Genomic DNA, 14,309 nt, shown 5'->3' on the forward strand with positions numbered 1-14,309 from the left:
AGTGACCCTGATTAATTAATTGGTCTCACTAACGAGATGTGATTATCTCCCTTCCTGGCATCTGTGCCTGTTTCTGTCCATATCCTTATATACCCTGTTACGTCTTCAGTCTTTGTAAACAGATAAATACCACATTTCTAACATTTATTGTAAGATCAGAATGTATTTGAACATCAGAATATGTATGTTTTTGTTATTGATGGGAAGGGTCTAAGTATGATGGATACCTTCAGAGGGGATAAGATAATGCTTAATTCAAGGATTTTATGACCACCTCCAGAAATATGTGGGTGAAATGTTCCCAATGGCAGATGGGCGACCGTGAAGGTGCACATCTCTGTTTGGGCTCTGCCAGGCTGGTGTTGTGACGCTGCTGGGTATCCCAATGGTGTGTTACGATCGTTGCTCACACCAGCAACTGGTTTTCTAGCTTGAAGCCTGACTAAACAGGTCAGCTGTAATATTGCTGCCAGTGGATATCTACCCTCTAAGCTCACCTAGATGCGGAAAAGGGATAGAAGTATTACATATTTGATTGATCTTCCTGCACATCTAACGTCCTGAAATGTTGTGTTATATTTTCTCAAGATGTCTGCTTGTTTGTAAGCTAGACGTTGGTGTCTGCATGAAATAGTGCATGCCACATGATTAACTCAGTTCCAAGTTAATTAGAAACCTAAGCGTAGTCATTGCTTGGACAAACACCTATCAGTTTCTTGTTCAAAACTAACAGTTTAACTGCCATGTATTCTAGATATTGTGTATCTATATTGTAGCAATGTTTCTGTATAATGTATTAGCTGACCTGACAATGTCAGATGGGCGGATGTCATGGCCTGCTTGTCAGTCGTCCATCTGACTCAGTAGCTCCTCCTCTTTTACCGCTGGACCAATGAAACCTGTACCTGATGCAAGAGGTTTAAATCAGATTTTCAATATGGCTGCAATGGCAGCCATATTGCAAAATAACATCAATGGACAAGTTGTACATTTGTTTCTTGTATGTGTTAGTCTGGGAACATCTGAAGAAGCTGAAATATCATAGCATATTATTTGAAACTTTTGTGATTTTTATGAGTTTTTCTTTTTTACAAACTTTTAATTAATCAAATCAAATTAATCAAATATAATCATCTTCACATAACCTACAGGAGTCGAGTCATCAAGGGGATACTTTGAATCAATGAAAATGGCTATAAATAGATTCTCAGCATGATGATGAGGCTGGGAGTGGCATCAATCTGTGGTTAGTACCCGGTATATGCTACGTCTTTCGGTGGACGCTTAGGAGCTTGGGACAATTCAGGAAAACCTTCTCATACTTTATTCGGATGTTTTTAACCCTGATAAGTTTTTTTGTTCATGATAGGCATCAGTATTGAAAATTTAACTTTTGTGAATTGGTTTGTTTTAATCTTCCCAGAATTGTGTGAAGGATGCCTTGTTGTGTTACACCAATCAGACATTGTAACACCTTGCATTTATTGTATCATGTTATGAAATTTAGTTACTTAATTATCTTGGTCCATTTGTCCTGACTATTCATACCAAAAATATTGAAATATTATGCCAGCTTTGATCATTGGATGTATTCAGAGTGACGGCCCTTGTCAGTCAGTTGAGTACCACCAGCTATCACTGTCCTGGCAAGGGGCGGAACTGGTACTCAACCATGTGTTACAAAAACAAATATGCTAATGTTTATTGAAGAATTAATGTTTATTCAGGGGACAACTTGGGAAAGGGGTGATCTGAAATATTGGTTCATAAATGTTAGAGAAAATGTTGATATTGACCATTATTGACAGCCCAGAATATGATTGAAATAGATGACAGTTGTTCCTCAATCATGACAGAATTGAAAGGTTTCTAAACAGTAAGTCGAATCAATCCATCGTGACGGTTTGTGCATTTTCCCTTGATCCTCCATTTTGTTGAAGAATGCAAACTTAAGTCGCTGTGCATATTGGCATCTTAATGTTTATATGAACGCAGTGCATACCAGTGCTTCACACTAAGTCTAAAGACATCTAGTAGGTATCTCATGATAAAGTCATGTTAAAGGGAAAGACACTATATCATATTTGGAAACAGTGGACTTTGGAATCTCGCAGTTTCTCTCTGTATATGGTTACTGGTTTAATCCTGTGACTGTCTCTGTAGATATTTGAACATGCCTACAATATATGACTAGGTGAGCTACAGTGCCATGACACAATGTTTTGTAGGGATGGTCTAATATGAGATCTCCATGGGAATGTTTTCTTTCTATTGTTAATGATGTCGCAGGAATGCTAATCAAACTTTCTTTTTTCAGCGAAATGAAATTATTAACAAATGACAGCTGCTCTCTCTCCCTGGTGGCTGCTGCCGAGAAAGACAAAAATGTCAGCCGACTGAATTCACTTTATGTTTAGTAAAGTTAGTAAATTGTTCGAATGTGAAACAAAATTGATTAAAAGTTCTTCCGAATCCTTCAATTTAATAAGTGTTCCCTGACAGTGAGATGAGCCTGTCTTGTGTCAGGTGTCTGTTTCCACCAATGAGAGAGCAGGAGTGATTCTATTGGTAAAGTGTTTGATCCTATACGGCCAATGGCTGCACCCGCTGTAATTACTAGTGCTAGATCCGGACTACCAATTCCATGACAACCTGGTTTCAAGGTGACACTGATACAGGGACATTTCAAACTCAGTCTATGATTCTTTAATTTACTTGTAGCTCAACTAAACGAGTGGTTGTGAGAGTTTACTCAGTGATGTGTTTGTTCATCATCCGTATCATAAATATCGGAAGTTTAAAGTCTTCAACAACTTTCCATTCAAATTAACTCCCAAGATATTGAAATTCACCCTGATGACATTTCTCTAATTTGAGTTTCCTTCCACATTCTAACCCCTGGGAATCGACATACCCCAGTGTTATAATGCAATAAGCATTTAAGTTGATGTAGCCAGACCACATGAAGCTATAGAACTCCGTCACTCCTTTTTTTTGGAATGTGTTTTGAAACAGAAATTTTTGAATTAAATAGTTTGTAGAATGTTGTCAAGGAATATGTCTGGTTGCTATGGCGGGTGCCAGCTAGGTGCATCCATGAAGTTTCTGTACTAATGGCGTCATCCTGTGTCGTATCCCAGGCGTGAAACTTAAGGGCGGGAAACATGCACGAGGTTGGTATCTATACCATCTTACCATTTCCCATCATTCTTTGCGGTAGCGGGTTGGGCGTAAAAATGGGTGCTTTGCAAGTAATGATCACACAGGAGAGTGGGTTGTTTCTGGCACGGACATTTAATAAATATTGAAATGTGTTGTACATTTTCAAACAAATTTTAAAACTCTTTTAACAGTGAAACCACTCAAAATTGAATCTGTTATCAAGAAACTAGTACTGTATCTTGCAATATGGAACTAGTTTCTGGTGAGCAGTTTTGATATTGCAACACACCCAACCAGCTTTGCTTCTTGGCTCCTGGTCATGTGATGACTGCTCTGCTGATGCTGCTAGTTCACCGCTTGTCTCATCCTGTGTGTCCAACATGCCATACACCATCACCATCATCATAACACCCATGGCGCCATTGTAGACTCATACACTCCATAGGAGAATGGACATCTAGCTCATGTGGGAGAATTATGGTTATATGTAGAAGGTGTGGATGTGAGTTGGAATAATGGATATATATAGCAGGTGTAGATTTGAGCTCGGGGGGATTAAGGATAGATATTGCAGGTGTAGATTTGAGCTGGTGGAGGGGGGGGTTTAAGGATAGATTTTGCAGGCGTAGATTTCAGTGGGGGATTAAGGATATATATTGCAGGTGTAGATGTGATAGTGGGAATAAAGGATATATATTGCAGGTATAGATGTGATAGTGGGTATAAAAGATGCATATAGCAGGCATACATGTGAGCGGGTGGTAAAGGATATATATTGCATGTGTAGATGTGATAGTGGGAATAAAGGATATATATAGCAGGCATACATGTGAGCGGGTGCTAAAGGATATATATTGCAGGTGTAGATGTGATAGTGGGAATAAAGGATATATATAGCAGGCATAAATGTGAGCGGGTGCTAAAGGATATATATTGCAGGTGTAGATGTGATAGTGGGAATAAAGGATATATATAGCAGGCATACATGTGAGCGGGTGGTAAAGGATATATATTGCATGTGTAGATGTGATAGTGGGTATAAAGGATATATACTGCAGGTGTAGACGTGAGTGGGGGGAGAAGGGATATATATTGCGGGTGTAAATGTCAGTGGGAAATAATGGACATATATAGCAGGCATACATGTGAGCGGGTGATAAAGGATATATATTGCAGGTGTAGATGAGACTATGAATCATGGATATTCTTAAAGGTTGTCTATGTCGAAGTCTTGATAAAAAGAAAAAATCCATTAAGATGGAAAGGTCAAAATTATGCAGCGCTTCTTTTTTTGCTTCTTTTTTTCATATTTCCTCTTTTGATGTTAGCCTTTTTAGAAACAAATCTATTTTGTTGTTTAACGATTTGTAAAATTTTGTTGTATTTTTCTTTTCAACATTGATTTACCTGTCAACATTGGATATTCTTCTGTTGGTTCATTAACATGTTGGTTTCTAGTCCTACATCATGTTAATATTGTTGGTTTGTAACGAGAGGTGTTTCTACTTTAGTAACAAGCTGAGACATAACCCAGTCATCAACATATGCTTTACTGACAATTAAAGCCCTGAAGTAGAGATCCTTTAACATTTGCTCCTGCCAGCAGTGAATAAATAACAATATACACACATGCTGCTGGCCAATTGTCAATCCTGTTACTTATACCAAAATAGCCTTCTTCATTATCCTGATACGCAAAGAGGTTTATGGTTTTTGCGAGCACTAATTACGCTGATTCGGCAAATGTTTTTTTATTTCCTTACGTCTGTTAATGACTAGTTTTTGGAGTTAGTATTTCATCAACAACTTGCTTCTGAACATAGGAATCTAACCACTGCGGGATCATCCTGAATTCATATAGCTCTTAACATGTTTCACCTGCACTGCTACGACAAGGTCACGCCCACTTTGTCGCTCAAACTGTCAAATATATGATCAATATGTGTAACACATATCATCTATGACATCCAGGTCAGTGGTCAATCTCTGTAACACATATCATCTATGACGCCCAGGTCAGTGGTCAATCTCTGTAACACATATCATCTATGACACCCAGGTCAGTGGTCAATCTCTGTAACACATATCATCTATGACACCCAGGTCAGTGGTCAATCTCTTTAACACATATCATCTATGACGCCCAGGTCAGTGGTCAATCTCTGTAACACATATCATCTATGATTCCCAGGTCAGTGGTCAATCTCTGTAACACATATCATCTATGACACCCAGGTCAGTGGTCAATCTCTGTAACACATATCATCTATGACGCCCAGGTCAGTGGTCAATCTCTGTAACACATATCATCTATGACACCAAAGAATCTAAATAATAATGTTCTTTTGTCTGTGGATCAAGTCGATGTTTACGGGTGTGATCCGATCATCACATCCAACTTCCATGTGAAGCTTGTGTTGTATACTCCCTAGGGAGCTGAGAAAGAAAATTGAGCGCACACTGATCACACTTTAACCAAGGTAATAATTGTCTTCAGGCATTGAGACGCTCTAGAAGATGGAGTATAGCATATTACAACTACCCATTTACTATAGTCTGTACTATCACATGGGACGTGTCAGTCACAGTGGCCAAGTGGAGATTACCGCAGGTGATGGCTCCTCTTGTTAGTTGTGAGGAAACCCTTGAAGATCCGGGGTAGGATAGGTCTTCAGCAACCCATGCTTGCTGAAAAAGGCGACTAATGGGATTTGGTGGTCAGGCTCGCTGACTTGGCTGATGCATGTTATCGTATCCCAGTTGCTTGGATTGATGCTCATGATATCAATCATTTGATTGTCTGGTCCATACTTGATCATTTACAGACTGCGGTCATATAGCTTGAATATTGCTGAGTGCTGCGTTAAACAAAACGAATATAAAAAATTAGTATTGAGGACATAGAATAACATGATGTAATGACATATATCAGTGTTGACATATTGTATATCATCAGATGCATGTGGGTGTGACCAGATGACCGAAATTCAGTGATGAGCAACCATTACCCATTTATGATTTACATGTAGCAATTCCATACTAGGCATATACTGCACTGCTAAATGTATCGTATTAATCACATTACCTTGCCATGGTCTATCCTGCTTAATACTCTGGAGGATCATGCCATACTTAAATGTAGCATTATTAGGCCATATCATGCTAGTTTTACCATGATATATCATATTCATATAACTGCTGGATGATACCATGTTTAGTTACCGTGATATATCCTGCTTATACACCCTTGTGGATCATATCACGCTAATGTCACCATGAGATATCATGCTTCTGTCACTGTCGGATCATATCACGCTAATGTCACCATGAGATATCATGCTACTGTCACTGTCTGATCATATCACGCTAATGTCACCATGAGATATCATGCTAATGTCACCATGAGATATCATGCTAATGTCACCATGAGATATCATGCTAATGTCACCATGAGATATCATGCTAATGTCACCATGAGATATCATGCTTCTGTCACTGTCGGATCATATCATCTAGTGTTACTATTAGATATCACGCTAATGTCACCATGAGATATCATGCTTCTGTCACTGACAGATCATATCATGCTTGTGTCACAGTGTTGTGGTGTCAAATGTGTGCATTATTAGAACAAATCTTTAAAAAAAAACATTTAAAAAACTGAAACTTTTATCTCTAATTTCAAATGATTTCCTGCAAAATATATACTACTCAACATTTGATAGAGACACTTGTGAAAGCCATGCTCCTGATTACAATATGGACGTTCTTGTTCTCTGAGGCTTCCATACATCAGTATCTCGGTCGTACGTTGAGTACATGTGTGTTGTGTGTAGCTGCTGATGTTGTTGCTGTTGTTGTTGCTGTTGTTCCGAGTGTTGTCACGCGGACTACCTGCTTATGTAACACTGCATTGCGTTTGTCCTGATGTGTCTGCATGCTCTTAGCACACAGTAACTCCTTACAAACAATGTAATCGGAGAGATTGTATGTGACTTATGACATGACGTCATGCAGCTTGATCATCTGCATGACATTATCCAGTTTTGGGCACAGAAAATTTTCAAAGGCTTTCTATAATTTTGATGAATATTTTTGTTTCAATATTCTTTATTCTAAAGTTTAATGTTTGATTGTAAACTTTGAGCCTATGCAATACTGAATTAATAGGTATCTATTCATGTTTATGGTAAGTCTACTTTTATGCTCATAGAATTTAAATGGTCTAATCATTTTTGTATTTTTCATTTTTTAAACACTTGAATAATCGTACACTTGAATAATCATTGGCAAGAAGCAACGTATCTTGTTTATAAATGACAAACAGCTATGAGAGAGACAGTTAAATGGCGCGAGGCAGGTGCTCATGTGTTAATGGTTTTGTACCACCGTTGTCAATGTAAAGCAAGTATTCCTTTTTAATTATGACACTACTTTAAAATTATTACACTTCTTGAAAAATAATACACTCCAATTCTCTTTTTCTTGCGGTAGCACCGTCAAGGATTGTGTGTTGATGAATGGTATTGAGGATGTTGTGACCGTGTTTCAGGTGACGCCATCGACAGCTTTAAGTGTCTTCCAAACCAGTATTTATGTCCTGGCACTCTCCACTGTATTCCCCTGACGAGAGTCTGTGACTCTGTAGTGGACTGTGAAGACAATGGCGCCGACGAGGGAGCCCATTGTGGTAGGTGCTGACCGGGGATCATGGTGATCTCGGAACTTAAGGGTAATCCATGTGGTCTGGGGTCTGGTGATCATCCTGGACATTTGGGGCTGATGGGCGATTCTGGGGTTCTAGGGATTAATGGTTTATCCTGGAAATCTCGGGGTTATGGGTGTTCCCAGGGATCTGGGGGTTATGGATGATCCTGGAGATCTGGGGGTTATGGATGATCCTGGAGATCTGGGAGTTTATGGTTTAATCTGGAGATCTGGGAGCTAATGGTTTATCCTGGAGATCTGGAGGTTATGGGTGATCCTGGGGTTTATGGGTGATCCTGGAGATCTAGGGGTTATGGGTGATCCTGGGGATCTGGGGGTTATGGGTGATCCTGGGGATCTCTGGGTTATGGGTGATCCTGGGAATCTGGGGTTTATGGGGGATCCTGGAAATCTGGGGTTTATGGGGGATCTGGGGGAAATGGGTGATCCTGGAGATCTGTGGCTTATAGGTGAACCTGGGAATTCTCGGGGCTGACAGGTGTTCCCAGGGATGCTGGGAACACGGAGTGAAGTCCTGATGTCAAACTATGTATGTAATACAGCTGTAATCAGAAATAAACATGTCACTCACTTGGAAAGATGGCTGGGGATGGGATGGCCAGGATAGTGACCATCAACGATGTCAGTGTGCCTGCCCACTTGGATGGAATCAATCTCTAGGTGGTTTGTCTGCTCCTAACCTGTTATATGTTTACTATTTCTGGCCACAGACTAGAACCCATTTCACTCACTGATTGTTGTTTAAGATAACGTGAGGAAGAGACAATGATAAAATAGATGAATGAATATTGAATGGAGAGATGTCACTGACCATAACTTCACATTCAGGTGTGCAATAATATCAGTTGTGGCTGGATCACATGGGGTTTTATGCGTACTGTGCTAGGTTTCACAACCTAACCCTATGTACCCTGAGTGACCCTGCTATAGTGATTTAGTCTTACAGACATAGAATTCAAAAGAATTCAAACAAATTAAAAATTGACGAAAATAGCTATGATTGAGCTGAGGTTAGCTTGTCCTATGTCACGTGACTTCCATTGACCCATATGTTTGCTTTGAAGCAGGGATGTATTCTGTCTCTCAGAAATCTGCATGCAGCCTGATTTGCTTGTGGTGGCGTATAAAGGATTTATTCCCTGCTGAGAAATTTATTCCCCGCTAAGGCTGGTTAAACAGTATTTTATCAAATTCACGTGGACCTATCAGATTTCATCATTCTGACATGGAGGTATGATAACAAGCTCCTCAGCTCAAGTTGAACAGGACAGTTTCCTGAGTTTGAAGAGAATGAAGTGCCCAGCAGGACATGTTGTTCATGTAGTGTGTTGATTGTTTGCCAGCCAACTACGGGTGTCGGGCACAGCAGTGTGAGTACATGTGCAAGGAAACCCTGAAGGGGCCGCAGTGCTACTGCCAGGAGGGCCAGCAGATCAGCGACAAGAACCCCATCAAATGTGTTGGTGAGTGTCTCTCTCAAGTTGCTGTCAACAGGCTTATGTGATATAACTGAGATATTGCTGACATCAGGCCCGTGTGATATAACTGAGATATTGCTGACTATTAAGAGCTGCCTGAGGGCGATGGGAAAGCCCAGTGGTTAAAGCATTTGCTCATCACGCCGAAGACCAGGGTTTGATTTTCTACATGGGTACAACGTGTGAAGCCCATGTCTGGTGTCCCTCCGCCGTGATATTGCTGGAATATTGCTCAAAGTGGCGTAAAACCATACTCACTCACTCACAAGTACTGACTGATGCTTGGAATTTACATTTGGTTGGAATATTTTTGTGTTACAGATTTTAACGAGTGTGAAATTGATGGTTTCTGCGACCAAAACTGTGACAACACCAATGGCAGCTACAACTGTTCCTGTACGACGGGGTACAAGGCCGGGAAGATGGGACGATGTAGAGCCATTGGCTGTAAGATTTCACCACCTGTACTGATCATGTGACTAGCGAGGCCGAATTTGAGCAAATATAGAGAAACATCCATCAATAACACACTACCACGTAATAAAGATATATGTTATATAGGAGATAAACATAATGTTTCAAATTTAGGGCCAAGTTACTTGTAGATTTTACAGCGCTAAGTTGAATTTTGAACTGAATGTGTAATATGAAGTGTCAAATATCTAATTTAGCGTGGTTAAATCCTTGTGAGTGATTACTTGCATATCTGACACGTTTTATTGTTGTGTGCAGCTGCACCGGCCAAGCTCCTCGTTGCCAACTACGGCAACCTCCTCCTCATTGACCTGTCCACCAACGCCGTGTCTTCATCCTTCAACATCACCGGCGACAGGATCACCACGCTAGATTTTGACTACCAGAACAACTCAGCCTGCTGGGTAAGGTGCTGGAAGAAGTTTTGTCACCGCAGTAAATTCTCTGCCTGACAACTCCATGTCATGATGGCCAGAAAGGGTACAAGCTGTACGGAAGCGTAGAGTAGGCGTTCAATTTAAAGTGCCAACATTTTCCTCTACCTGTCTGGTGTCATGGCTAGAGTGTCTGCTTGGAGAGAGGAAGGACTGTAATGTTACTTGTTGTTGCCCTGCCTGGCACTCAGCGTTAAGGGGATAAAACAGAGATGCTGATAAACCACACTGCTGTTCATAATCTCTTTTTGTCAAGTACATGTAAGCCAGCTAGAGATGTTTGACATCCGTTTCCTAAGGTTCATGGAAAGTATATTTAAAACATGAAATTGTTGATAAATTGTTGTAGATTTGTCTTTCGGTTTATATGTAAGATAAAACACTTTCCATCTTGGGTATTTTATGTGAGATATAAAAGCCTGTGATTAAATCTCCTTAAAATCCTTGGACATATTTTTTCCTGCCCATGAACAATCATATAAGTCATAAAAAGTGACTTAAGGTACCCCAAAAATGTTTAAAGTTATCCTGAATTTGTTCTTATACACTCAAAGTCTCAACACATTGAAAGTATCTCGTTATCTGAGTTGACTGTATGTGCAGTGTGTAGTATAAACTTGTTATCCAAAAGAATTTTGACCGTTTTTTTCATTTCATCGTTTCAGTTGTCATACAATCATACCAAGGCAGACAATGAGCTTCAGTGTGCGGACCTACACGACAGCTCGAAACAGTGGACGATAGACACCCACTTCAAACTTACATGTGAGTCTCATCACTAGGCAGGATTTACACATGGTCATGTTCCAGAGAGTGGGCATGTATGCCTCATAATGTTGTTAGTGTTTTTCCCCAACTGGGATCATAGATGGACTATCAACCCCTGGGGATTATTGTTATCTGTCAAGATCCGGGGTAGAATAGGTCTTCAGCAACCCATGCTTGCCCTGAAGATCCGGGCCTAGAATAGGTCTTCAGCAACCCATGCTTGCCGTGAAGATCCAGGGTAGAATAGGTCTTCAGCAACCCATGCTTGCCGTGAAGATCCGGGGTAGAATAGGTCTTCAGCAACCCATGCTTGCCATCAAGATCCGGGGTAGAATAGGTCTTCAGCAACCCATGCTTGCTATAAAAGGCGACTATGCTCATTGAAAGAGGCGACTGAAGGGATCGGGTGGTCCGACTTGCTGAATTGGTTGATGCATGTCATCATATCCCAATTGCATGGATTGATGCTCATGATGTCAATCACTGGATTGTTTGATCAAGACTCAATTATTTACAGACTGCCGTCATTTAGCCAGATTATTGTTGAGTGCGGCGTTAAACAACAAACAAACAAACAAACAAACAAAAGGGATGACTAGATTGTATCTGGTCGTCAGACTCTGTGATTTAGAACATTCTTGTCATCTTACTCCGATGGTGTTAAGTTGCTCATGATATCAACCACTTGTTTATCTGATCTAGGCTTGATAATATCAGGCTGCAGTGATATAGGTGGAATATTGCGGCCTGCATATATAGGGAATTTGTTGGTCACAATGGCTGCAGTGTTTCACCCAAGGCTCTGTTCACCTTTCTCGTGGCCTCACGATTCACAGCTCTGGTCTGTGGACTCCATGCTCAAATATTACTGACAGTTATATGCTTATCAATGAAGCCTGTTACATGTGTAGGTTTACAAGTTGTTTTTATTGTGGACTTTCTTTTCAGCTGTGAATCAAATTGCCAAAGACTGGATGTCTGGAAACTGGTATTTTGCTGACGACAAACGAGATCAGATCTTTCTGTGCACAGCTACTGGCGAACATTGTCTGACAGTGCTCAACTATGGAATAAGCCAGCCTAAGAGCATTGCCATCGATGCATCCAGAGGGTAAGCCATGTACATGTTACGTTCACTATCATCACAAGTATTGCTAACGATGTATCCAGAGGGTATGTTATGTACAAGCTACGTTCACTATCATCATGAGTATTGCCATCAGTGCATCCAGAGGCTGTATGTGATATTTATTTATTGACTTCAATGTTATTGATGGACGTCCTAGATGCTCTGAGTAAATGATGTAGATGACGACACTGATTAACTTTGTGTTTCAGGTATATATTCTACGCAGATTGGTCATCACAGTCCAAGATCGGGAGAGCAAATCTCGACGGTTCTGAAGCTCATGGCATTGTGACGCGGAAGATCGTCCACCCCAGCGGCATCACCCTGGACTACGCCAACAGACACGTGTACTGGGGAGACACCTTCCTCAACCTCGTTGAGCGAGCAGACTACGACGGCAACAACAGGAGAACCGTGTCCCCAGGGACAAATGTAAGTGTTGAGTTGATGGTAGCCTGTACAAAGTTTGGGCGTCCAGATCAAGCCCTGTATCCATAGTGTCACTGCTGGAGGATTGTGGGAATTGATGCTCACACTCGATCACTCTGTGACTGTTTTCTTTTTCTTTTGGCCCCGTAACATATTGACCAAGGTACTGACTTCTCTCACTCGCTGTATCTAACTGGAGATTTTACCCATGTTCCTGGGCCCTCTTCTACAAAGTGATTCTTTTTTATTCCTCCGGCATACAACATAATTGTGTCTACTTTGTCATCCATCAACTTCTAAGTAATGCCTTTCAAAGAAATTCAAGTCATTTTTAGTAGAACTTTGAGGACTGTTTATTACCTTACTTCCAGATTAAGCCGCGGTATGGGCTAACACTTTTTGAAAATGCCCTATATGTGTCTAACCTGCAAAAGCGCAACCACAGCGTCGTACAGCTGCACCGCTACGACCGCACTATCCCGCCGCAAGTGATCAAGAAGGACGTGATCAAGCCTGGCGCCCTGCAGGTGGTACACTCAGTGAGACAGCCAGGCCACAGTAAGTTTGTGTGCAGGGCATAGTTGCAGATTGGGGAGATTATCCATGTGTTATTCAGAGATTGTTCCACAACGTGTGCTATTCAGGTTTTGTAGCTTGATTGTCAGTGGAGTTTTTCTGTTGAACTGGTTGAATTTGGATTCTTGACAATTGACATATTTTGTCAGTTTTCAGCTTTTTTGTTGTTAAACTTCCATGAAGAAGAGAAGAGATTGCTATTTGGAGTTTTTTAATATGCATTTTCTTGTCTTGGATAAGGTATCAGTTTGTGAAAGTATTTTCTAGTGGATGATATAACTGAATAATGTGTGCACATATCCAACAACAAACTCGAATCTCTGCCTTTTTTCCACAGAAAATGTTCAGATTCATAAGAATAAGTGCAGCCAGATCTGCATCCCGATGCCGCTCGTGAGTGGCGGAGTTCAAGCTACATGTGCCTGCCGGGCGGGCTTCCGACTGCACAACGGAACCCAGTGTGAAAGTGAGTACACATTTAACGGAACCCAGTGTGAAAGTGAGTACACATTTAACAGAACCCAGTGTGAAAGTGAGTACACATTTAACGGAACCCAGTGTGAAAGTGAGTACACATTTAACGGAACCCAGTGTGAAAGTGAGTACACATTTAACGGAACCCAGTGTGAAAGTGAGTACACATTTAACGGAACCCAGTGTGAAAGTGAGTACACATTTAACAGAACCCAGTGTGACCAGTGTGAAAGTGAGAACACATTTAACGGAACCCAGTGTGAAAGTGAGTACACATTTAACGGAACCCAGTGTGAAAGTGAGTACACATTTAACGGAACCCAGTGTGAAAGTGAGAACACGTTTAACGGAACCCAGTGTGAAAGTGAGTACACATTTATGTTAACGGAAGGGTGTAGAATCTATAAACATTAAAAAGTTGAAACAAACTACTTTCTTTGGATTGCTTTTCCATTTTTGATATCCAAATATATGTTGCTTGGAAAGACATGTTGGAATGTGCTCATGATGTACAGCAGACAGTTGTTAGACGACATTACAGCTTCCCTAGCAGTCTGCTGACTCTTAGACGTGACAGACGTGTCAGACTTTGTCACTGAATCTTGCAAGGAAAACTACTTTTTAGGTTGGTAATTCCTTTGAAGACATAACCTATTA

At 40.7% G+C, this 14,309-nt stretch overlaps 1 protein-coding gene across 5 annotated transcripts in view; it reads left to right on the plus strand.

Moving 5' to 3' along the window:
- Positions 1–14,309, plus strand: part of LOC139464063 (prolow-density lipoprotein receptor-related protein 1-like) — a 185,323-nt gene that overhangs the window by 85,295 nt on the left and 85,719 nt on the right. For 3 of the 5 annotated variants that reach the window (XM_071245608.1, XM_071245611.1, XM_071245609.1), the window contains exons 5-14: positions 3,141–3,173; positions 7,715–7,852; positions 9,234–9,353; positions 9,690–9,815; positions 10,101–10,246; positions 10,942–11,041; positions 11,993–12,155; positions 12,383–12,605; positions 12,974–13,160; positions 13,516–13,644. In XM_071245608.1, coding sequence (XP_071101709.1) covers positions 3,141–3,173; positions 7,715–7,852; positions 9,234–9,353; positions 9,690–9,815; positions 10,101–10,246; positions 10,942–11,041; positions 11,993–12,155; positions 12,383–12,605; positions 12,974–13,160; positions 13,516–13,644 — 1,365 coding nt within the window. Of the gene's footprint in view, positions 1–3,140; positions 3,174–7,714; positions 7,853–9,233; positions 9,354–9,689; positions 9,816–10,100; positions 10,247–10,941; positions 11,042–11,992; positions 12,156–12,382; positions 12,606–12,973; positions 13,161–13,515; positions 13,645–14,004; positions 14,017–14,309 lie in introns of those variants that run through there. The other 2 variants (XM_071245610.1, XM_071245612.1) reach the window with 2 other exon arrangements.

The sequence above is a fragment of the Haliotis cracherodii genome, unplaced genomic scaffold (genome assembly GCF_022045235.1).
Source record: "Haliotis cracherodii isolate W230 unplaced genomic scaffold, xgHalCrac1.p SCAF_16, whole genome shotgun sequence".
NCBI lineage: Eukaryota > Metazoa > Mollusca > Gastropoda > Lepetellida > Haliotidae > Haliotis > Haliotis cracherodii.